A 26,768-nucleotide genomic window follows, 5' to 3' on the forward strand; every position below is an offset into this window, starting at 1 on the left:
ATTCATGAATGCTTCACTGCTCCCTAATTGTAATGCAATTATCACGTTATGAACAATGTGAACTCTTAAGCAAGTAATTATAACGCAAGAAAAACCTGTGACGACCCTTAAAATTTCCTTCTTGAGGTACAGCTTTACCAACATCTATACAAATTTGATTTTAATCTGAACAACGGCGTAGTTTAATTCTGCAAAATTGGCACACCCCGGTTTTATATTTTATTTTATATTTTATATATATATATATATATATATATATATATATAAAATGAAAGATTAATGAAGATTAATGAAAGATTGTTTCTGTAATTGTATGCATTAGGATTGGTTAAATTGTGCAGAGGGCTTTTCAACAGTCATCCTTAGGAGAGCAAATAGTATCCATATGAATCAGACAGTAGTGGTTAGACTGAATGCCTAACGACGGTACTGTGGGGATTTGGACCTAATGAATCTTCCCTTGCCCTCTCTCCCTTCTCAACTCCTGCAGAATGGGTCATTGAGTAAGCAGCAGTGGTGTGCTAGACTAGAGAGCCACTAGCAGCACAGGTGGTGGCGATATAGGACAGTCCCCAAGACTCTTGTAGCTGACACTTGTACAGTGTCTGTGTCCATATGGCACACTGTCTTGTTTTCTAACACACACCGTCTACACCCGCAGGCCTCTGCGTTGTACTGTTTCTGGTTATACTCTGTGTTTCTACTTGACTTGCCATATGGAAGATTTTGTGTAGTTTGTTTTTCGGGACGATCCTGGTATTTACAGCAGATGTTGTGAAGCCGTAAGCCTCTCCTCAGCTGTGCAAGTGTTTGGTCCCTTCTGACGTCGGTTGGTCCGTCCGTCGATCGGTAAATCATTTGCTAGCAGACGGGGGTGTTTGGTGTTTACTGTTTGTGCACGACAGGAGGCTGGCAGATGGATTTTTGTTGTGGGACTGGCCAGCCCGTTCCTCCGGGTGGGTTCTGGGACGGGGCTCAGCGGTCAGGGTGTATCAGGGAACCCCTGGCTGCCTGGATCAAAGTGGGCTGCTACTCGGATCACTGACAATAAATAGTGACATATTGGGTCCCTCTCACAAGGGCTGCCCCTACGAGGGCCGCAACCTCCAGCCAGAGAGGAAGCATAGATCACAAGGCTCACACTGCCCACAGTTCAAAGGTCAACACAAAGACAGGCTTTTGTGTCGAGACACCACAAGGGGAATTCTCTCCAAACCCATCAGCATCCTCCACTTCAAATGGTGTAGTTCTGTATAATCAGCCATTAAGACATCCTCCACAAAGGGATTGTTAATAGGCAGGCATTAATGCCATCTGGCTTTCTCTTCCAGATCAACGCTAGACGACCACCACCACTCTCACCACAGTCACCCGCTCTATGGGCATGGGGTTTGCAAGTGGCCTGGATGCGAGGCGGTATTTGAGGACTTCCAGTCATTCCTAAAGTAAGTTTACGCTGCATCTCTCTGCAGTATGTTATGTAAAGTACCATCAAAAGTTTGGACACACCTACAGTATTCATTCCAGGGTATTTTCTTTCTCTTTACTATTTTTTACATTGTGGAATAATAGTGAAGATATCAAAACAATGAAATAACACATATGGAATCATGTAGTAATGACACAAATGTAAAACAAATGAAAATATGTTATATTTGAGATTCTTCTTGGCATTCTCTCAACCAGCTTCATGAGGTAGTCACCTGGAATACATTTCAATTAACATGTGTGCCTTGTTAAAAGTTCATTTGTGTAAATAATGGTCTCATTTGAGTCAATCAGTTGTGTTGTGACAAGGTAGAGGTGGTATACAGACGATAGCCCTATTTGGTAAAAGACCAAGTCCATATTATGGCAAGAACAGCTCAAATAAGCAAATAAAGTAACGATGGACTGTCTTTTCTAAGACATGAAGGTCAGTCAATCCGGAACATTTCAAGAACTTTGAAAGTTTCTTCAAGTGCAGTCGCAAAAACCATCAACCGCTATGATGAAACTGGCTCTCATGAGGACCGCCACAGGAAAGGAAGACCCAGAGTTACCTCTGCTGCAGAGGATAAGTTCATTAGAGTTACCAGCCTCAGAAATTGCAGTCCAATTAAATTCTTCACAGAGTTTAAGTAACAGACACATCTCAAAATCAACTGTTCAGAGACTGCGTGAATAAGGCCTTCATGGTCAAATTGCTGCAAAGAAACCACTAATAAAGGACACCAATAAGAAGAAGAGACTTGCTTGTGCCAAAAAACACGAGCAATGGACATTAGACTGGTGGAAATCTGTCCTTTGGTCTGATGAGTCCAAATATGAGATTTTTGGTTCCAACCGCCTGTGTCTTTGTGAGACACAGAGTAGGTGAACGGAGGATCTCTGCATGTGTGGTTCCTACCGCGAGGCATGGAGGAGGAGGTGTGATGGTGCGGGGGTGCTTTGCTGGTGACACTTAACCAGCATGGCTATCACAGCATTCTGCAACGATACGCCATCCTTTCTGGTTTGCGCTTAGTGGGACTGTCATTTGTTTTTCAACAGGACAATGACCCAAAACACACCTCCAGGCTGTAAGGTCTATTTGACCAAGAAGGAGAGTGATGGGGGCTGAATCATATTACCTGGCTTCTACAATCACCTGACCTCAACCCAATTGAGATGGTTTGGAATGGGTTGGACCGCAGAGTGAAGGAAAAGCAGCCAACAAGTGCTCAACATATGTGGGAACTCCTTCAAGACTGTTGAAAAGCATTCCTCATGAAGCTGGTTGAGAGAATGTCAAGTGTGTGCAAAGCTGCCATCAAGGCAAAGGGTGGCTAATTTGAAGAATCTAAAATAGAACATATATTTTGATTTGTTTAACACTTTTGGTTACTACATGATTCCATATGTGTTCATTCATAGTTTTTATGTCTTCACTATTATTCTACAATGTAGAAAATAGTAAAAATAAATAAAAACCCTTGAATGAGTATGTGTGTCCAAACATTTGATTGGTACTGTATGTTACTCCAGTGTCTTGTTCCTGTGGGTGTCTGGCGCTCTTCTTGAGACGATTAAGGTTTCCCCTGGGGCTCAGTTCCACTACAGGTGCAACGGTTTGTTATGTGTGTGTTTGTACATTTGTGCGCATGGGCATGTACGTGTGTGTGTGTTTGCGTATATGTGTGTGAGTGCGTGTTGGGTGTGTTGTTGTGCCTCTCTGAGGGTGTTGGGGTGTGGTCTCCACTGGGCCCTGTAGGGGCCTCTAATTCCTGTGATAAGTACCGTCCCCATGGTGATTCTGGACGTTTTTCCCAAACAAACAACGGGAGGATGTTTATCTGGGGCACCCGACACTCAGGGCGCTCCGCATGTTTGCCCTTGTCACTGGACAGGGATTGGTGTATGTGCCTTCACTTCCCTCACTCAGCTCTTTCTGCCTCTCTCTTGCTTTCTTTCTGTTTCTCTGTTTGCTCTTCTCTTCTGCTGTCTTTATTTTTGTCTCTACACTGCCTCTCTCACCAAACTTGCCTAAGAAGCTGTCTTTAGATCACACCTTAATAACAGCACCAGAACAAACTTATTTTCACATCTCAGATTCAGTAGTTTTACTCCTCAATAACCTAAATTATAACCAAGGCCATTGGACCCTCTAAAATATTTACATTTTAGTAATTTAGCAGATGCTCTTATCACGACTTACAACTGAGTGCATTCTTTTTCATATATATTTTTTCATACTACTCTCACGTGGGAGTCAAACCCACAACCCTGGCATTGCAAGCACCATGCTCTACCAACTGAGCCACACAGGAATCCGTCTCAGGGTCTTTTGGCTTCTTCTAATTCACGTCCACTCTCACCTGGGCCTGTGATGTACTGTATCGTCCCCTGTCCAGACCTGACCCTGGTTTACTAATCAACATCGTGTGCAGTGTTCTGTGGGTAATCCAACACATGACACCATCATGGCTACAGAGACAGAGGATGAAAACATCTGTGCTGTGGCAGCAGATCAATGGGTGTCTGTCGGCCCGGATTAGTGGCACTTTAAACAAGATATGACACATTTCCATTATCCTGGGCCTAAACTAAAACAAGTAGTCAGGGCACACAGAGGTCCCTCACAAGATACAGTGGGTGGAGACTTAACAGTCACTGCAGTTCTGCTGTTCCTACTCTGTGATTGGCTTCTCATTTCATACTATGCAGCTGGTCACTTTGAGAGAAGTTTGTTTTGAAAAGTGTCCTAAAGTGTTTACAGCACCGCAAAACACTTTGAGATCATTTTTTATGATAATAATGTAAGCTACCCTGGATTTATGTGAACTGAGAGAAAGAACAGAATGTTTGAGTCGGTTTTTTTTACTCTGTTTTTAACACAATTTTCACTAAGTTGTTCGACTTAACATTACAAATTAGCAAAAATGTGTCTATTTTCTTCTCCCTTCACATTTCAGTTTTGGGAGTGTCACCTTCAAAACCATCACTATTTATTGTATTCTGACATTGCCTCACACTTTGTTTATAGAAGTGAGCGGAATTAAAATCTGTATGCCTGGTAAAGCTCTCCTTAGAAAAAAAGCTTTTTAGTGCACTCTGCAATGTTTTTATCATGGCAACATCTTGTTTACTTTAGTTGCCTGCCTAAACTTCTCGGAACATGTTAAGAAAACCTTTGGAGAGAGTCTCTACAAAGCCGCCTTTGTGTAACAGCAGCAGGCAAGAGAGCAAGCAGCTCACCAAGGTGTTAACTCTCAAACCCTTAAGCACTTCCACATGAAACCCAGAGACTGATACCCCACAAATAAAAACAATGAATAGTTCAGGGATATGCTAACAATACCTTTTATAAATGATTGTTCAGGCGGATAGATATGTTGGAAGTGATCTGGAGGAGACAGTAGAGACTGTGTGTGTGAGAGACAGCAGAACACTGAGTGTTGTGTAGGAGAGTGGGAAAGGTGAGGAAGACTCTAACGTCAACCAGATTTCAGCTCGGCATGCCAACAGTAACAACTAACACGGGAGTGAAATGTTGTTTTAAACTGTGTGCGTATTTATTCTGTCTTTTAAAGGAAACATGAATACCTACATGCACTGTCTCAATAAATAAAAAGGGCCAAATCCTATTCCTGTTTTCAATTCAGTGCTGTGAGAGGTGGGGTCCGGATCGTAGCAGAGCTCAGTGTTTTTATGAGGGTCAAGACCCCCGCTTCAGTGGCCGTTCAAAGGTCACAGCCAGTGAAACACTGCACTGCCCTCTAGTGCTGCACCCTCTGCCTCTCTCTCGCTCTCATAAAACGAACTGACTCTCATACCTCAACACTCTCTGAGAATTGCTAAAGAAAGAATAGGCTATTTGGTTTTGGTATGTTTTGGTATGTCTTTTGTGGACAATGTTCTTCATATATCTCAACATAGGTCTCCTAAAAGATGTATTTGAAAATCGTTGAACAATATTCTTGAATATCTTGTATTTAAAATGCAGTTTGGACCCGATGTGCAAACAGTTTTATTAAAAACAATGAAAATAAGAAATGAAAATGTACACAATGATCAGCTACAGAGTATATGGACATGTGCCATAGTGCTGGTCCAAAGTAGTGGGTCCAGAGTATATAATTAAAACCAGCTAAAAAGAAAGGCACATTAAATGATATGTAAAAAGCTGACTGTGTAAGGAATGTCTATTTAACTTGTTTTATTGTGGCAATTTACATTAGGGACTGTCATCCTGACAGAAAGCTTTTAAAATCTGTTTCATTTTAAGTCCAGAAAGTGACACATGCCAACGTTCATAGTCTCTCTCGATGTCAATTCTCCGTATCCCCAGCTCGCTCCCTGTATCCAGACGCTCTTCGCAGGGCTGCATTAGGGGCCATTTGAATATTTCATTTCCTATTAATTATGCACTGTGACTCTCCATGTCATTAGAAGGGGGAAAAAATCTCATGTAACAAAGGATGAAAAGAAGCAAGGCGCATGGCTTCCGTGAACAGAGAAATTCCGAAGCTCATCACGTAGGTCACCCTTCAATGAAAATGAGGTCTATGCCGGTTAAATAAATTGAAGTTGAAACGTCTTTACCTATTCTTTTTTTTTTTTTTGTAAGATGTACTGAAATGTTTACCGGTTTCAACCTACTTAATTAAATGGCCTTTTATTTCATTCAGATAAATGTGGAGCTGAGTGGACAGAATTGATTTCAGCAGCCAGGGTTATCGTTCACGCTTTCTTCAGATATGCCTTCATTTCTGTCTTTTTGTCAAAATAATTACATTGAAAATACTGAATATATATTACAGACTTTTTTTTTTTTTTAAATATACAACCGGGACATCTGAAAAGCAGTGTATTTGCCATAAAGATTTAAATCAATGTGCCCAAGGTTGAAAATAGAAACCTTCACATTCAAGCAGAATGCCATCAATTTCCCCTCCCTTCACATAATGTCAGTTTTGTGTGTGTCTGTGGCTTTTTAATGCACAAATGTGTTGTCGGTATGTTAAGCAATCGGCCCATAACAAAACTGCCAGGGTGGCCTTTAGATTTATTGGGCCATCACTTCAGCCCAGCCTGCCATTGCTGCTGCCCCGGTCAGGTCTGGCTACTTTTTGCAATAAATGACAGAAAACGTGTATTTGAGAAGGCAGGCACGTCGCACACCATTCCTCCCTCTGCCGGCGCCACTGTGAGCGCGTAGAGGCATGCCTAGTGACAGTGACCTACATGGTCACTGAAGATGTGATATAATTTATGATATATATAATATATTGGATCCATTAGCGAGCATAATGAAGTAGTGAAATGAAAGGGTATTTGTGAAATCAGTTCAAACATCCTGCTCGGATTATGATTAAATGATTAATGAAATGCCCCTGCATAAGCATTTTCAAACAGTAATTCATGCGGAGGCTGATAAAAATCCTCCAATCATATTTCCTTCACTCGTGAACCTTATCTCCACCATTTTATATAAATCACGGAAAAAATCCTGTCTGCTGCCGGGCAAGCTACTTATTTAGATTAGTAAAAAACGTGCAGGAAAAGAGAACATCTTCGCAGTATAAAATAATCATGCATAATTATATTCATAATTCAAGTTTGTGACAGATTCCATCTCTCTTCTTCTTGTTGTCCTTTGCCTTTCCGTCTGGCTTCATTTGACTTCTCTTCATCTTGATGACATAATTAACTAAAGAAATCCACCAAAATAAGGAGAATGTGCCAAAAAGGTATAACCAGAAAGGCAATGGTGCCATCTTTGAAAAGAAAGGTTGCACAGTGAAGCACTGTATAATTTACTAAATTAATCCAACCTGAAATTTTAAAGTCATTTTTCTTATCTATGAAGTTAAGTTTGAGCAGATATGGCCACCTCATGAAATATGGATTCCTTTCTTCTTTGCTTAAATAATTCCTTTTCAGGTTATGCAGATATTGTTTTATAAATCCTGGTAATATTATGGTAGTTTTATATTTCTGGATCTGCACAGTATTTACTCATTATTATCTGTATGTGTGTTCACCATTCCTACTTTATTCCCACAGTACCCATACAAAGGAATTACTAGATCACGTAATCACATAAAGAATTCTAGGATTTTTATTCAATTGTATAAAAGGCTGCAGTAAAACCATGTGAAGACACACTGAGCTGAGAATCTTTGTTTTCTCTTTTATCTTTTCTCTCAGGCATCTCAACAATGAGCACGCCCTGGACGACAGGAGCACAGCCCAATGTCGGGTGCAAATGCAGGTCGTACAGCAGCTGGAACTACAGGTATTGTCTCTCGTTTTCGCCAAATATGTGTGGCTCCTTTCCTGACACTTCCTCTGTCTACTGCCCTCCCCCTGTCTCGCAAATATGAACCATGGGTCACACATTGAGGGGGGTGGAAGAATAAAATGATTTTGTACATTTGTGAGTAACCAGTCATTAAAAATGTGTTATGTATGCATGACAGCAAGGCAAAGATATATGAAGGGCTCCGGGGCTAAGTAGAGAAGATAATTACATTTTGAATTTTACTGGGTTTTAAGGTTATTTATGACTTTAAACTGTTTGGCACCAACAATAAAACACTTCTTGAAATGCTCAGGCAGCAGCCAACGATGGGCTTCCTCAGTGTCTACTAGGTTTATTGGAACAGAAAGATACGGTACAATATTTCTCACAAATAACAGTGATAAGGAATATTAATGCAGTCCTCCCATGAGTGGTCTGATAGGCACTTCGTCCATACGAGGGACCCTGGAAAATATGCATATGTACATTAAGTATGCACTAATGGAAAAAGGGATGGCACAATTTTGGTCCATTAGTGTGCGTAAGTAAGAGCTGTGGAGAGGTGGTCTGAACACTCTCTACTGGTCCCAATGCCCTCTAGGCTGGAACCAGGTGCCTTTGGGGAAGGTTTGCACATATTTTATTACAACTGAAAGGTAGACACAACAAACCATGCCATTAACTGTTGTTTTTGTGTATTTATTTGTTGCTATGCAGGCATTGTCATCAATGGCATTTTTGTGTATAACAGATTTGATGATGTATATACAGTTGAAGTCAGAATTTTACATACACCTTAGCCAAATACATTTAAACTCGGTTTTTCACAATTCCTGACATTTAATCCTAGTAAAGATTTCCTTTCTTAGGTCAGTTAGGATCACCACTTTATTTTAAGAATGTGAAGTGTCAGAATAATAGTAGAGAGAGTGATTTATTTCAACTTTTATTTCTTTCATCACATTCCCAGTGGGTCAGAAGTTTACATACACTCAATTAGTATTTGGTAGCATTGCCTTAAAATTGTTTAACTTGGGTCAAACATTTCAGGTAGCCTTCCACAAGCTTCCCTCAGTAAGTTGGGTGAATTTTGGCCCATTCCTCTTGACAGAGCTGGTGTAACTGAGTCAGGTTTGTAGGCCTCCTTGCTCGCACACGCTTTTTCAGTTCTGCCCACAAATCTTCTATAGGATTGAGGTCAGGGCTTTGTGATGGCCACTTCAATACCTTGACTTTGTTGTCCTTAAGCCATTTTGCCACAACTTTGGAAGCATGCTTGGGGTCATTTACCATTAGGAAGACCCATTTGCGACCAAGCTTTAACTTCCTGACTGATGTCTTGAGATGTTGCTTCAATATATCCACATCATTTTCCTGCCTCATGTAGCCATCTATTTTGTGAAGTGCACCAGTCCCTCCTGCAGCAAAGCACCCCCACAACATGATGCTGCCACCCCTGTGCTTCACAGTTGGGATGGTGATCAGAAGCTTCTAAAGCCATGACATCATTTTCGGGAATTTTCCAAGCTGTTTAAAGGCACAGTCAACTTAGTGTATGTAAACTTCTGACCCACTGGAATTTTGATACAGTGAATTACAAGTGAATTAATCTGTCTGTAAACAATTGTTGGAAAAATTACTTGTGTCATCCACAAAGTAGATGTCCTAACCGACTTGCCAAAACTATAGTTTGTTAATAAGAAATTTGTGGAGTGGTTGAAAAACAAGTTTTAATGACTCCAACCTAAGTGTATGTAAACTTCCGACTTCAACTGTACTACCATTTATCATAGTTACAAACGCAATGACGATTAACATAATTTTAACCTCAAATGACGAGGTTACAAGTTCAGTTAAGCGTTTCACAACACTACCATATTACTTATTATTTCCGCTCTGGTTGTGTGTATCATTGAGAGCAACTCGGTGTGTGTGTTTATCAGACACATCCTGATTCCTCCCCCTAACCCAGCATATCTCTATAATGTGACCTGGCAGCTACTGTAAGACTGAGTGGACAGTTTAGGACAGGTAGGCAGATCCAGGGTTTGTTATTGGCAATGGGACCTAGAGTATAGTTTAACCTTGAAGAAGAGACATCGCCAGGTAGACTTGTTCATGAACATTAAGGTATCAATATACAAGTTTATAATCAGAGCAGCATATTAAATAAACAACGTACATATATGACATACAGTGAGAAATAACATAATGCATTGGATTGTACTACAGAGAATTAGATTTTTGTTCATAAAGGATTTAATGGTCGTTTTTTCCCCTTCTCATTCCAGCTGGCGAAAGACAAAGAGCGTCTGCAAGCCATGATGACGCATCTCCACGTCAAATCCACTGAGCCCAAGCCGACCCCACAGCCAGTGAGTAAACTCTCTACCACATGCCTGTTTTCCGTCCTCCTCGTCTCTCACTTGTCTAATTGCCACACTTATATGTATTAATGTATTTCCTCATCTCTTTTATGTACCTGCTAAACGAAAGCAGCTGCTCACTTGAGAGGAGCACAAAAAAAAAATGTTTTGGTCACATATTTTGACATCCCAGATTCTATTTTGTTCTGATGATTAACTCGGAGCACATGGTAACAGCGGTCAGTGGCGGCTGAACTGGTGTTGGTATGAGCCGACACCATAGACCTCTGTGGCATGGTAAAATATAGACTTTTCTTTGAAATTGAAAAAACTCCTCAACGTCTTCAATTGGTTGTGAAGTTGGTATCCGGGGGATTCCCCCAAAATAAGCTTCAGAAATACAACATGTTTCTCAAATTAAGAGCAATCGTGATGGCTGTTCAATTCCTTATCTTGACACATTTTTCGGACCATAACACCATGTATGTTAAGTCATCATGTCACGATATAACTTACTGTTTAATCCTTGTCTTACAGGGGTACCACTTAAAAATACAGCGTACTGCTATTTTGTCATGTTTAAGAAGGAGCGCCATTACCATAGTTCAGTCATTGTGACAGTTCATTCATAGTGCCAAAGGCATGAGGGCCATTACACTGCTGGGCTGAACACAGAGACACACACACAGAGAGAGAGAGAACCGCTCCTCTGACAAGTTCCTTTCAAAGCCTCAATCATATATTTACAGTCAGTCTGGAGCTATTGATGGGCAGAATCTCTGTACGGCGCGCCACATAGCACAGGCAGGAAGGCAGGCAGTCAACAAAGTGCCTGGAGATGTGACAATAGGCTGCTTGTCGGAGCTTTGCCTCTGTCACACACACTGATTGTGTAGATTAGGCTTCAGAACGAGTGCCTGTCACGGGGACATTTGTATATGAAAAGTGGCTGGGGCAGCAGATAGCATCTTGACTTCTCTACCTCTCCCCAGGGCCAGTGGGAATGGCTGTGTCAGGGCTCTGTGCTAAAGCTCTGGGGGGTGGGTACCAGACCAGTGCTGCTTTTATTCAAATAAATACAATTCCTGCATTCTCCAGCGGTGGTGCAGTGCATGCTGGTAGCTGCAATGATATGCTATGATAAATGTGTCTAGCCGTGGTGTGGCTCAGTGGCTGGATCAGTGGGGGAATCCCACAGTCCCAGCTGGAGCTCTCAGTTAGACTGGAGCTGGAGCTGACCTCAGACCAGGCTTTAGACTATAGACTGTTCAGGGAGTGGGTGTTGATGGGAGAAAAACCATTCAGTCACGACAGACAACAGCAATTGCCTGCATTTTACAGTTACTATTTTACAGTTAGTCCTAATTAAATACATAACACATAGATATATACTGTACATACAGTGTCAACTGAATATGATTTAATTTATTCCTATGAGCTTTTAAAAAATATATATATAAAAAAAAGAGCTGGAGAATACAGTGCATAAACAATCTCTGTGTGTGTGTGTTTGTGTGGGGTTGGGTCTCTGTAGTTGGTGTCACTAAGCATTCTCGTCAGAAGTCTGACCTTTTCGCAGTACATAATTAAGGAGGGACTTTTTTGTTTATTTTCTTTAGCAGCTTGGCAAGTCAAAGCCAGTATAATTAGATCACCAATTACCATTTCATTAATTTCTGTCTGAAGTCTCATTTTGTCTCTGCACTGGAGTGAGCCCAAATGCTGAGGGAAACAAAGGCCAGGCTATTACCAGGCTGTCTGGCCTATTGTTGAGGGCCACTCACTGTTTTTGGCTGGGGAATATGGATGAAACATGAAACAAAGACTGCTAATCCACAGGAAAATAAGTCTATTGATAGTATTGTGTCAGAAAACAACCAACCCAAGTGTGATTTATTTGGCCCTTGATTTAGAATAACACCCTCGTACAGTAGTGAATGTGCCGTATACATTTATGTGCTTACAGTAATTGTGTAACACATTATTTGTGTAGAACTCTGCCAAAAAGGCATATTCTGGCCTCAGAATTCTTAATAAACATCACATGCTGTATTTACACATCTCTATTGATGCAGGAAAAAAACCAGACACAATTCCCATGTTTTAGCAAGTGTAATGCAAATGAATACAAATACACAGACTACAATTCATTCAAAAAAATTCACACTAGCCGTAACCTCGTTAAGTCAATGTCATGTCAAGGATAAATATAGCGGTGGTGCCAGCCGTGCAGGCAGCCCCAGATTTCTTTATTATATACCTGTCTATCATGTGGGGCCCTCTTGGTGGTAATGACTGTTAATAGGGTTGTGGTAATTGGGTGGCCGTGGAGGATCTATGTGGGGGGGGTGAGATGTTAAACACTGTCTGTTCACTTTCACCTGCAAGCCCTGCGCCTTCACTGTAACCCACAACCATTATCAGCTAAACGTAGACATCTGATACCTCCAAAGCAATTGACAGCGTTGGCATTTCATTAATTTGTTAGCACAATCCACAAATGATTGTCAAAGATGAGATGCCTCCTGCCCACTCTCTCTCTCTCTCTACTCTCTTTCTCTCTCTCTCTCTACTCTCTCTCTTTCTCTCACTCTCTCTCTCCTCTCTACTCTCTACTCTCTCTCTCTTTCTCTCTCTCTCTCTCTTTTCCTCCCCTCTTTCCTTGCAGACTAAAGTCATGTTTAATTTGGAAACTGGCCTCCTTTGGCAAATGAGCAATTAGAACAATTTTGTGCGAATATGTATATGTGTCATTAGCTTTCCTGCAAATTAATAGCAGGAGCAATGGGTCAGACTAGAATTTTCCACTTGACTGCTGCTCCACTGTGGAGGCTTGGCAGAGTTTGGAAGCAGCCACAGCTGCTGGAAGCCATGGTATACGTTCGGAGCACTTGGCTTAATTCGTTTACCTTGTAGCCATTATTACTAATATCCCTCCCTACACCCCCACCCTTGACAGAAAAGCAACCCCTCTCATTCTCCCTCTCAACCAAATATTTGGGATGCATCTTGCGCCAGACAGAGTAGCCCAGGTGATGGGGTCATTCAGATACAGCATTTAATCATCAGATCACCTCCATAAGCATCTCCTAATTAGAGTCCTTACAATACAATTTCAGCTTGTAATTAGCCCAGATTGGCCGCTTCCTTTCCGTGGCTTATTAGTAGCTGCTCAGCGGTAGGTAAGAATCACATTGTCATTTGTCAGGGCTGTTAGGGCCGCCCATCTCCCCTCGCCAGTCGCCACGGATATGATGCCAGCAGATCAAACAAAGGGAAGAAAACAGAGAGCAGGGAGCTGAGCCGTTAGAGGAGTAGGAGACTGGAGGTGGAGAGAGCATGAGCAGGACTCCTCGGTTGTTTTCTAAGCGTTTAGCGAACGTTCACAGATCATCCTCGGGGTTGGCCATAATTAGAGCTGTGATCAGCTTAACCAATGAGGCATCTGAGACGCCGGGTAATTAACGAGCTTTTGTCTGTCTGCCTGTCTGTTTTGTTTACTCTCCCTCCCAGCTCAACCTGGTGTCCAACGTCACCCTGTCCAAAACAGCCCCCCCTGAGGCCTCGCCCCCTCTGAGCCTGCCCCAGACCCCAACCACCCCCACGGCCCCCTGACTCCCTTGTCCCAGGCCTACTCCGTCATCACCCCCAACAGCCTCCACCACAGCGTGGGCCCCATGCGCCGGCGCTACTCTGACAAGTACAACATGCCCATTTCCCCAGGTATTGGAAGCATATACCACACACATAAACACACACACACACACACACACACACACGCGCGCACAAACAATTTCAAGTCTATCACACTACAAGTGTATCTATAATAGCTACTAACTATGGCCTTTCTCTATGTTCGTCTGTATGCTGTGTTTGCTCCCTTTGTACAGATATTGTCCAGAACAAAGAGTTCTACATGAATGCTGAAGTCAGACCTCCCTTCACATATGCCTCACTTATACGCCAGGTAAGGATCCTCTGGTCAGATGCCTCCGCTCTGCACTTCTCTGAGCTGGTAACTTGCAATGTATTTAATCTGTCATTTAAAGGAATAGAGCCTTTAATCTGCTTCAGTGGCTTCTGTCGTTAGCAGAACACGCATTAGATAAATATTCAGCCAAGACACAGATTTGCTTATTTTCTGCTTTTTTTTTCTCTCCCTTCCTTGTTAAATTTCAAATACAATTTAGACGCGCAGCAGAAGATTAACCATCTGCAAATGAGTACAAGAATGCACTCGGGACTCCAAAAAACAGCCATAAATAACATTTGCTTTTGATTAAGCATTACAGTGGATGTGATTATTATGAAATTAATTTCACACAACAGTAGGGATGAGCCTGTTTTAAGATGGCCAGTCAATTATCTGGCCAGCCCGCAGTAATCTGTGATCTCAGGAATGTACCTAAAGCCTGGCATAATTGCTGGCCTGTAATCTGCCTGAGAAATGTTTTCGCTTCCCTCCATTTACACTGACAAAAGAAATGTATTCAAATTGTGAGATTTGAATGGGAACCAGACAGTGTTCCATAAACAAAGCGAGAGGGTACACATCATCACACGGACAGACGATGAACTGTCGTCTGTGTTCTTTGAGGAGAGCACACACAACCTGCATGCCACTTGTGAATAATTGATTGTTTTTCAGAGGGAACAAAATGTTAAATGTTGTTTCTGTCTCTTTTTTCCAGGCTATCCTTGAATCACCGGAAAAGCAGCTAACACTAAATGAAATTTACAACTGGTTCACACGAATGTTTGCATATTTCAGGCGCAACGCCGCAACATGGAAGGTAAAATCACTCTTCACTTTGACTTCCTTAGACTAATATAAAGGGCAGGGACAGTTGTGTTGATCTTGTGGAATTAAATGATAGTCAAATGTATCTAGTTTAAATGCAATGAATGAGTCTTTACCCAATTCATAACTTTGCCCGCTTGTTCTATCCGAATAGAGCCACCCCTAACACAAACTGTCTGTAACCTCGCAGAAAAAAGTATAAGGGAAATTGTGCATTCTTGTAAAAGAAAATCCCCACCTAAAATTTGGAGATGTTTTTGGTAGTGGGTGGATGTGTTTAACTCCCTACTGTGCTGCCAGGGACTCCTGGCCGAGACACTCCCACAGAATTTAAACTGAGAACACCTTTTCCACTGGGCCACACACACACACACAGGAAAACAAACCCCAAGAGAAACAGAGACAGAAAAAGAGAGGGTTTAGAAAGAGAGGGCAGACTAAAACAAAAGGAAAAGCTGAGGAGTAAGAGAAAAGAGAGTGATGAAGCATTGAAGGCTACCCTCATAAGGCAGGGAGGGCCTGTAGTGTAGCGTATCCACAATGCAGCTGTGAATAAACCCCTGAGCCCCACACCAGCCCCCCTCCACAGCTCACTGTCCTCTCTCTTTAACTGCCTGCCTTCGCAGGCCGCTGACAGCCCTACCATAGGGGCACATTGGAGTTATAAACACCAAATCCCACACTGTGAAACACTCCTGCATAGAGGCATGCATGCACACACACACACACACACACACACACACACACACACACACACACACACACACACACTCAATAAAGCACTCAGATGACAAAGGGCCATACGTATACAGAGTTCCAATCTCATGTGTCAGTGATTGGTTTATTTAAAAGGGCAATCTGCAGTTGTTACATCCATTTTTGGACTTATAAATGAATTATATGTACCCATTGATTCTTAAATAATATAACTTATAAATGCCTCATGAGTTTAGTTTAGCTGTGGTACCCCATCAGAACCCAAAATATAAGCTTATTTGACGCATATTTTAAACAAAAATAAATGTCAACAAACACTGTATAGCCTCAAAACTATAATTTTGATGGCATGGGTGGTCACCGTTTGCATCCATAGCTCTGTCTTTGGATTCTCCAGCCTCATCCCTCAGCTTTTTACCGAAACAACAGTGGCGGGGAAAGCATGTTGTTATTGTTTCAACTGCCGATTGCCACTTTAAGAAAAGTAACCCGCATACTCTGCAAATGGTCTTATGAAAAAGCTTGTCATATAACCCACAAGCTGAAGCTTTTGGAAATGTGTCTTCTCCATTATTGTTCAATTGTAGGTAAGGTCATTAACTGAAACAAACCAAACAGACTGGTTTATTTGATCAAGGTCTTTGTTCAGTTTGGGTTTTGTTATCAGTAGGCTCTTCTCAAATGGCTCATCATAAATTCAAGCTCTATGAAAGATAGTTTAAAAGGATGTTGATGAAATGAAACTGTATTGCCATAGTAACTGAAAAATATTTCCACAATGTTTTTGTCATTTGATACTTTTGGCAGTCTACTGCCAATAGATCACTGATACTTGAAGGAATGTACTGTATTTATGTCCATGATCTATCATGTGTCTGTCTAAATGTTTCTTCTCTGAAATGAAGTGGTTCATTATTAGACATTTTCTTGTGTTGATAGAATTTTTCTCTCCCTTCTCTTTTTTTACACCAACTGCAGAACGCAGTCCGGCATAATCTTAGTCTTCACAAGTGTTTTGTGCGAGTAGAAAACGTTAAAGGGGCTGTGTGGACAGTGGATGAACTAGAGTTCCAAAAGAGAAGGCCACAAAAGATCAGTGGGTAGGTCTGCCATCTCTGGCCGACTCTGGCGTTTGTCTGGTTGTGGATCTATGGGAAGAGGCTGCTCCATGTCATTGTCTGCGTGCCACGATGTCCCCCAAAAGTCGCTGTTTGCTTTAGTGTGCAGCATCCCCCGTGCTTTCCGTCTTCTACTCCTGGTGGTGTAACCATAACCCACATTGGCTTGTGCTTATTTTCATGTTGATCATCTCCCTCTCCTCCCTTGTCCCTCTGTCTGTGACTGGTGTTGGTCTGTCTGTCCCTCTGTCTATCTGTCCCTGTGTTGTTGTGATCACTGCATCTGCATCTGGCTGCCCTGATGCTCGTCTCCTGCTCAGGGTGCCATTCGCACCAACCTTTCCCTGCATAAGTGCTTTGTGAGAGTAGAGGATGAGTTTGGGTCCTTTTGGACTGTTGATGATGAGGAGTTTAAACGCGGCCGCCACGTACAGCGAGGCCGCCCTCGGAAATACGCCGCTGATGAGAACTTTGATGAGCTGCTCGTACAGTAAGCACTTCCGCCTGGCCCACACTGCTTCCTGACCCCCAACCCCCCCCACCTCCCCCACCTCCTGCATGCTCCGCCTCTGTGTTCCCATCAATGCCTCTGTGTTCCCATCATGCCTCTGTGTTCAGCTCTTCCATCATTACATCGTGCTTTTACACAACCTGCTTTCATCAACCTGTTTTGTCTTCCTTACAATGAATTGAAATGATTCTGTGAACTTTGGGGGATTGATAAAATTGCATGGAATGTACTAAATGAATGATGAGCATTTTCTAAACTAAAGTTGTTTTCTGCAGAAGTCCAGCATTAGTGAAGAACATCCAGACCAGCTTGGGTTATGGGCCAGCTCTCTCAGCAGCCTTCCAGGTAAATGTGAATACTGACTCAGTCTCAAGCTCTCTGGGCGTTCACTACTTTACCTTTTAACCTTTTACTGTGAGGGAAAGAAAGGCAGGAAATAATAAACATAACACTGTGTCCACCTCCTATTCCTGGTCATTCTTCCTTGTTTTGGATGTGCGGGTGGTGGGTTGGCAGGCTGAAAAGTGCTGACAGTTTTCTTCCGTTTCACTGTTTTAACACTGTGCATGCTTTTCAGGCTTCAATGGCAGAAAACAACATACCTCTATACACTACTGCTTCCATTGGAAGTCCCACCCTCAACTCCCTGGCGAATGCCATCCGAGAGGAGATGAACGGAGCGATGGACCATGGAAACAGCAACGGCAGTGACAGCAGTCCAGGACGCTCTCCCTTGCCAGCTATGTGAGTGGCTCCTTACTTTTTTATCTGCAGTATTTGTTTCAGACTGGAGGAAAGGAAAGAGTTTCAGCTGGTCACCACTGATTCAAATAGATCCCAAATATAATGGATTTTGATAGAACATTTAAAAATCCACTCACATGCTTTAGAATTTGATATTAAATGTCAATGTTATACTAAATGAAGAGTGATAAACAGGATTATAAATAAAGAGAGGATGATATTGGCACAGTTGAATGGAGGGTCAGGGCCAGGACTGTGGCTGCAGCCCTTCCTGAAAATGGAAACTCCACCTTCTGGAAGGTTTTAAAGCCAGGCAAGGCCGGGAAGAAAAGACCGGAGCCCTCTGTTATTTCAACACAAAGTTTATAAACTCTTCTTTATTACGCTTCTAAAATGTGTCCTGCCATCTGCTGAGTCCAGCCATAATCACCTCTTCAATTTATTACAAATATTTACAAAATGCCAGAAAGAAAAGTGACAAAGCTGCTGTCTCCTCCACACTGAAACATGAGCTCCAACACGTTCAGAACCCTCTGAGCCGTCGAAAGAAAAACAAGAAAAAAAGCATAATTATTCTAGAAGAAATAGTCCAAGGTTCCCATGTAGGAAAGCTGTGGTCGGCCTGGAAACCACAGTTCCCTATTCACTTGTTGTATAGGAGTGTCTGCTAAGTTGTTTGAAGCCTAAAATAATATGGGGCAGGCTGCATCGTTTCCAGATGTGGGGCACCGATGTGCAGCTCTGTTAGATTTAGGGATGGCCCCGTAAAACATCAGAGCTAGAGGGAAGTTGTGCCGGAAAACAAAAAGGTGCAGTATTGAGCTTGTGGCGAAATGGAGAAAAGTGCCATCCCTAATCACTGTGAACATAGCTTTGGGCATCGCTCTGGAACAGGAAAGGCAGAGACAGGATGGGTGTGCTGGCCCAAAGGCTGCCTGTGTCTCTCTCCCTCTCTTTATCTTGAGGCTGATTAAACCCATATTCTGAGCTTTTTCACAATTACTCCGTGTGGATAAGCTTTATACGAGTAGAAAATTTGTCAGAGCGTTCAACTTCAGTGCATTTGCGCAGCGCCACATTTCCTCTATCTTCTATGAAGCAGCACGCCTTCAAACAAACGTTCAGGTTTACGAGCTAGCACCCTCTATCGCTCTCAAGCCGGCTCCCTCTCTGTTCTCCAAGAGATGCACCTCACACAATCTGCAGACTCGCAACATCCTCGTCCCACCCGAACCAAACCTGGCTCACAGCTCTTCACCTGGTGTACAGACATCAGGCTTGACTATGGAGTGGCCCAGGCCTTACATGTGTTTACCAGCTGCCTATCTCACAGCCCTGCATGGTGTTCGTCAGAGTTAGGCTTTTAACACAGGGAGGAAAACAGGGGCCGTTCTATTTTACAGGAAGAATATAATCAGGTATCCAGCCTCAGCCAGCTAATTAAAAGCAGAGTGTGGAATCAGCATGCAGTTCAATAGCATAATAATAACAATTTCATGTTTGCCCTGCAGCCAGGGATTGAGACCTGAGGCGATGTGACTTGTGGAGTTACTTTGATCTGAAACCAATAGAAAAGCTGACTTTACTTTTCTCCCTGTTTTGTCAGCTCGTTTGTGTTGAACTTGTTTTCAAGTCTGTGGGTAAATACATCTAATTTGTGTAACGTTTGTGGGTAAATAAATCTGGAACGTGCATGCCGCTGGCCACTGGCCAAAACGAGCTCGGCATCTCGTACTGACACATAGTGACGGGGGACATAAATGTATACAGTTACACATTGCCATATTATTTTGGGACGATAATATATCATTATTTGACTCTGTGTATCGATTTCTAAAAAATAACAATTGAAATGGTTATAAAAAGGGGAAAATATCCCGCAGGCTGCTCATAATATGCTACCTTTTTCCCTCCTCTCTGCGCCTGTGGAGCCTCCTTCCCGTGCGCTTTATTCCTGCAGTGTTTCTGTAATGAGAATTTGGCAGATCTCATCTCTTTAGCGCCTCCTTTGCCCAGGCAGTGGGCTGGGTTCATGTTTTGCCTTGTTTACAACTGACAGCGTTATTATTCTCGTAAGGGCTCTGTTTCTTATCACAGTGTTGTGTTGAGTGTGCCTTTCTGCTCTGCTCTCGCGCCTTCCTGCCAGCGCTTTTCTTCTCTTATTGACACTTGGGTGAAAATATGCATTAATTTTGGAGTTTAAAGCATGTATAGCGGTGTCTGGTCGCTGTGTTTGCTTGAAGTTGATTAATGATAGAAGCCGGCTCGGGGTCATCCTCTGGAGACCCGCCTCGCAGGTTGTGCATGTTAACGAGTAGGAAGGGGAACACACAGCACGCCACTGATCCACCGCCACCAGGAGGCTGACAAACCCCCCACTCGCTCCCTCCGCAGAGTCCATTCTTCTCTCTCCCCGTCGCACGTTGTTAATCTTCCTCATTTATCAATTCTAAGTGAATACCCAGTTGTCAGCTGCTATGAAAATAAAGCCTGCCGGTTTCCTGGGATTGGAATACCTCAAAGGAAGGTGAAATTATCATCAAGCCCAGCCCAGTGAGGCCCCTCTCAGAGATTCATTAGAGCCATTCATTTGTTTTTGTTTCTAATTTGTGAATCAATACATGCCTGTGATTCTGTTTTTGAGAGAGAATGAAAGGTTCAACAAGGGTTTAACCAGCTAAAGATGAACTAACTGGACCATCCCCTGTCTGTTTGTGTTCTGTTTCCACGCAGGCATCACATTAAAGAGGAACCGCTGGACCCGGAGGACCACGAAGGCCCCCTCTCCCTTGTGATGACGGCCAACCACAGTCCAGATTTCGGTCACCACAGAGATTACGATGACGACCAGGGCCACGATGACATGCTGTAAGGCCAGGCCCCCAGAGGCAGAACTAACCTTAGTCATCTGTGAGATGCCACGACGTCACAGATAACACAGATACAAGACTGCAGTCTCAGCCCTCTGATGACAGCTATCAAATGTTTCCAATTGACTTTTAGTGCCATTAAATACATAGTGAAAAACACAAGAACGAGAATACGTCTCACTTGGGAGTATTTTTGATTTATATCTACTTTTTGGTTTAAGTGAACGGAAAAAAAAGACATTTCTACTCAACATGCGTTGGATGGACATGTTTGGTACTGGGGACTTCTTGGTTAGTGTGGTGATTTCAAATCCAGGATGGACTTCTTGGACCTGCACTGTGCAGCCAGTATGGACTGCATGCAGCCCACTCAACCACACTGAGCACGGACTGCTGAGGGGTTCTGTCTTTTTCTCTCTCTCTCTCTCACACACACACATATGCCCATAAACTTAAGAGATATTGACTGACATTTAATTTACACTGTGTGTGTGTGTGTGTGTGTGTGTATATTTTGTTCATTGTCACTGCCTTCAAAACTTCATTGCTTTGCTTCCATCTAGGGTGGGAGGGATGTTTTTTGGTGTGTTTTGAGGGTGAGGGGTTTAAAATCTAAATGTATGTCTTTTTCATTGTACATTGCTCTTTATCGCTTTTGATTTCTTTAACTGATCAGACCTCATGCCCGTGCTGTGGAGATTCTGTATGGTCAGCACTTGATGAATGCTTATATGATTTCCTTTCATGTTGTCTCCATGTTGTTTTTTACATGAAGCAGAATGTCAAAATACCAAGTAGTATTTTTCTGTCATTTATTCCACATGCTTCAGAATGCCACCTCCCTGACATGTAGCCCATCTCCCCCCCAAGCTCATGAAGTCCGTCTGCAATGCACTACTCGTAATGAAGGCTCTCTCCACGCATCAATGAAGTTTAATTTAAGATGGGAATGAATGACAGAGAAATCATGCAGGTTATGATTTATCCTCATGAAATGATGTCTGAGAACAGCCCTTCACGGCAGTGCATGTCAGCTGCATCCACATTTCTGATCATTCGCAAGCTCCCAGTTTTAGAAAGAAAATGAAATGCCAGGTGTGCAGGACAAAGATGATATTTTAGACCAGATAGTTGTGATTCCTGAAGACAACTGTCATCGTAGGTCAAACGTGTCTAGTTTTCCCCACTGTCATTTCACTCATGGAGGGATTGTTTGGCCAGGCTTGACGATATCAAAGTGCATTCCCTATAGTTGTCATGTCTTTTACCATATGCATGACCAGTTGGCTCTCTCAGTTCTGAGTGATTATTAATAATTACACACATCAGATTAAATATTAATGTCCTTAATTTCGGGATAATCCCAAAACGGGCAATAAGACCTAATCATTGCTTCATTCTGGTATTTGTCAGCCATGTTACGGCCCCAGACGCCCACCCTTCCACAAACGAACTGATTATCTGGTACAGTCGGTAGTCAACATCAGCAGAACCCAATGACCAAGTCAGAGTAGTGGTGTAGGCAATGCGATAGAGGGAATGGGATTGATGCAGGGACTGTGGCGCTGTGAGGCTGAACACAAATGGGCTTGATCCTAGGTTTGGTATATTGATATGAAACGGAATATGCTCGGTCAAAGACTGACTTTTTAAAGACTGCAACCACTTTGCATTTTTATTTATTATTATTAGTTCCGTTTTTAGTTTTATTTTTGTATTTAGTTGTTGATGTGTCGGATATCTTGTTCTGTGACTACCAAAGATAAACTACAAAGTAAAAACGATGTTCTCTGTTTCATGCAATAGCAGATAAGGCCAAATATCCTCCATTCTCTCCCATTGGATGTGACAGGATCTATTGCTGGAGTATAGTCTCAGCTTTGTCAAGCCAATGGCTCATTGATTAGAGAGGGTGCTCCTCAAGCAGTCGGACTGTCATCACCTTTAAAGCCAAAGGGTTGTCATGACGAGTACAGTAGCTGCAGGACTTTGCAGTGACCAAAACCTCAAGGGAGATGCAGAGGCAGACAAACATGACCAAATTAGGGGAGCATGGTCTTTGGACCAATGAGAGGGAAAGGGATCACTCTGTCCATCTATCAGCAGCAGATTACTGTGCAACATAAGGGGGTGGATAAAAGCAGATGATGATAATAACGATGCTGATTTACCAGTAGACAGGAGAGCTTTGCAGAGAACAATGTGAAAAAGGATTCTTTACTTCAACTGGACCACACAATGATTAAATATTTTGTTTGTTTTTTTATTCTTTATGAATTTGTACCCTTTCCAACGATTGTATGCCACTCTTTAGTGAGTCCTGCTATCTTGACGGGATTCTACTGTTCTCTGTTAACATTGGCACGGCTTTATGATTGTGTTTAGTTTCTGTCAACGTATTACTTTTTATATTAAAAAACACTCCTGTCAACTAATAAGCTGGGTACAAGGTACTTTATGGCAGTTATTTGAACATTTCATCATGCGTTTCCTATTGCTAATGAAAAGGGCAATCTGTGGTTTTCAGAAAATGTATTTAATATCCAATAGCAGGCAGCTGTGGGATGGGTCAGTAACAGCCGGACTGGGATCGTGAGAACAACTCGATCTCATCCAAAGCCAGTCTTCTGCTGATTTGCTTGGTATTCTAAAGGGGGGAAAGCTGGTAGATTAGAGCATTCTCAGCATGTGTAGCTTGACATTACTAAAGATAACAGCATGAGAAAAATTGTTAGTACACAGACCTCAGTTCAAACCTATAGGGAATGATTAAATTAAGAGAGAAAAAATGTGTTTCACTCAGTTGCATTTAGTTGTATGTCTTGCATGTGTAGTCTAAAACTGTAGTGAGTGAAAAAATATTTTTTTAAAGGCAAAAAAAAAAGAAGATAAGAATACAACATTTGAGCTTGTTTATCTTGAGGGTCTCGCATCCTTTTTGCAAAATCAATCCAAACCTCAGGCCTTTTTTCATGAAGAAATCACCTAACTTTATTTGATCCCCCTTTTCACAGTCTATTGTCAGTCGCTTGGTCATGGGCTTTACAACAGTAGGTTGTTAGTATAGCGCCTTGTGTCTTTTTCTTGTCGTTTTCTTTGCTTGTTTCTTTCAAAGATCAAAAAATTATGTGTGTGTTATTCTTTTTGCTTTATCACAACTGCTTTGTGTTAGCTATAAAAAAAAGCTTTGGAAAATTGCTGTATGTATTGGAATAGCAAACTGTACTGCAAATGTATTTTACTTAGTAATCCTTGCTTTAAAACGTCATACATGCAGACATCTGTGCGAGATGGGCGGGGCAGGGTGGGGGATTATCCCAGATTTTGGATTTTAAACTGTAAAATAGAAAACAGACTTTTTCTCTGTTATCATTGACCTAAGGATTTTGTACAGATTTTGTTCTTCCTTGTGTTAAGCTGTTTTTGATACTTCCTTTTGATGGTCCAACCACTGCCTTCTGTGGCTATATGTTAAAACATTACTGCTCGGCGAAAGGGCAGACAGGTATATTTCCTCTACAAGACTGAGGTATCTTGCATGACTAATTCCAGGGTCACAGAGATGAGAAATAATAGTTAAGTGGTCAGTAATAGTATAAGGGTGTATCAATCTAATGATATTTTATATGAAACTAATAGGAAAAAATAGAAAAATATGCAGTGCCAAGATGTAGAGTATTTGTTAAATGCTTTGTTTTTATTCCAGAGGAATCGATTCATTCATACATCATCAGTGATGTCATCATCATCAGTGATGTCATCATCAGCCCATCATCATTAGGTGAAATACATACCGTTTTTTTGTTATATTTTTATCTCAACTGTTATTTTTTCATGATCAGTAAAGCCAAGCACATCAGGTAGCAGTCTTAGGTGGAGCACAAAGGTTAAACGTTTGATGTGAGTCGGACTGTACTCGTCCTTGATATACTGTATGTTGAATTTTGAACAAGAAATATCAACCCAAGTCGAGTAACCTTTTGACCTTGCTGTGCTCTGTGTAGGCGGCATCAGATTCCCCCTCAAGACACTTGTGGCCATGCTAATTTGCCACGGTTCCATCAATCATGATCCACCCCACTGTCGTTCACCACTGTGTTGTACCGTCATCCTCTCAACCGGTGCTTCTGGCGGAGGGAGGGAGGAAGGGAGGGAGGGAAGAGGGTACAGCAGAGCAGCTGTCACGGTGCTTTAATGTTTCAGCAGTTAGGTTAGTTTTCTGTTGAAGCTGTAGTCTGTAGTTTTCTGTTTTATTAACTAAATATTCTGCTCATCACCTCCATCATCAGTCTGTAATCTCCTCATCATTCCTGGTCTGTCTGATGCAGAGTATTCTGTTGTACAGTCAGTCTCGATAACTGACGTAAGCATTCTAAAAATGCAATAAAATGCTGGTTGTTCACGTTTGTTTCCTGAAGTCATTTCTTACTTGGTTGAAATGGTAGGGATCTGCATACAAAAAATACTGAAATCATAGTTGCCTTGTCCATGTGTACCAATGCAGGACGCAGCAAACGAAAAAGGCCACTTGATCATTTATTTCTTCATGTTATTTTGCCTGGGTACTTTATACTACAAAAATCTCCTCAAAGCGATGACACCTACAGTTTACAATAATATTATCATTTTTAGATTTTTTGTTGTTGTTGTATAGGTTAGATTGTCACAGATACAGGCCTGTTTGTCACCTTCTGCAGGACTTAAGGACCACCACTATCATATCAGCCTCAACATTAAATTATCTTGTAATTAAAAATAGACAGTTAAACTGTTCTAACATCAATTTAGGTAACAGCATTTGATAAGCTATAAATTGTAACTGCATTAAAATTCCAGAAATATTAGCGATATGGATTTCTTGACGGGAATTAACGCTGATGACCAAGACTTGCTTTTTTATGACGGAAGCACAGGTCATGTTGGCCACAAAACAGGAGACAGAGATCAAGTCTAAGCACTTTTAATCTTGTGAAACAAGCAATTACAAATAGCTGCATTGATTCGTTAAAAAGCTTTAGGTGACATAAATTGTTTCTCGCTTAGCTTATTGCTCCTATACATAAATGTCACAAGTATATTATTAATTAAAGCCATTGAAAGATGAGATTTAATAGAAACAATATAAAATCATGACCAATCTTTTTGCTGACAATATATTATCTAGCATTTGGGGTCCTGAATTTCCATGTTGTATCTCTAGTAATAAACAGTACAGTTGGCTGGAGAATGATTGGATCTCTTGATAAATAATCAAAATACTGAGCTATATTGTATGCTCAAAATGGAAAAATTATATTTTATACTAATACAATTGCTCAGAAATATAGATTTAGTTTAACAATCTCAAAAAGATAGGTGTCAAAATGATTGGATCCCCTGTTTCAATACTTCAGCACCATCCCTCTGTGAGGATTACGACACTGAGCCTTTTTCAAAAATGTTTTTCTGAGATTGGAGAACTTATTGGGAGGGATCTTAGGTCATTCCTCCATACATAATCTTTCCAGATCTGATATCCTTTGTCTGCGCTTATGGAATGACCTCTTCAATTCAAACCACAGGTTTTCAATGGGGTTCAAGTCTTGGAGACTGAGATGACCATTGCAAAAAATAGATTTTGTGGTCAATTAACCATTTCTTTGTGGATTTGATGTGTGCTTGGGTTTATCTTGCTGGAAGAGTCAGCCTTCTGGCAGAGGCAACCAGGTTTCTGGCTTAATGTCCTGGTACTTGGTAACGTTCATGATGCCGTTGACCTTAACAAGGGCCCCTGGACAAGTGGAAGCAAAATAGCCCATATCATTAAGTCCTCTGTCCATGTCTGTGTTCTTTTGCCCATCTTAATCTTTTATTTTTATTGGCCAGTCTGAGATATG

The 26,768-nt window shown here is 41.8% G+C and overlaps 1 protein-coding gene across 1 annotated transcript in view; it reads left to right on the forward strand.

Moving 5' to 3' along the window:
• Positions 1-25,294, forward strand: part of foxp1b (forkhead box P1b) — a 123,398-nt gene extending 98,104 nt beyond the window's left edge. The window contains 11 exon segments of the mRNA XM_024426829.2: positions 1,332-1,445; positions 7,672-7,759; positions 10,057-10,140; positions 13,645-13,735; positions 13,738-13,854; positions 14,022-14,098; positions 14,823-14,924; positions 16,628-16,749; positions 17,554-17,623; positions 17,856-18,022; positions 20,756-25,294. Of these exon segments, the coding sequence (XP_024282597.2) occupies positions 1,332-1,445; positions 7,672-7,759; positions 10,057-10,140; positions 13,645-13,735; positions 13,738-13,854; positions 14,022-14,098; positions 14,823-14,924; positions 16,628-16,749; positions 17,554-17,623; positions 17,856-18,022; positions 20,756-20,894 (1,171 nt within the window). The 3' untranslated portion in view covers positions 20,895-25,294.
• The last annotated feature ends 1,474 nt before the right edge of the window (positions 25,295-26,768 follow it).

This window comes from Oncorhynchus tshawytscha, linkage group LG07 (genome assembly GCF_018296145.1).
Source record: "Oncorhynchus tshawytscha isolate Ot180627B linkage group LG07, Otsh_v2.0, whole genome shotgun sequence".
In the NCBI taxonomy this organism is placed as follows: Eukaryota; Metazoa; Chordata; class Actinopteri; order Salmoniformes; family Salmonidae; genus Oncorhynchus; species Oncorhynchus tshawytscha.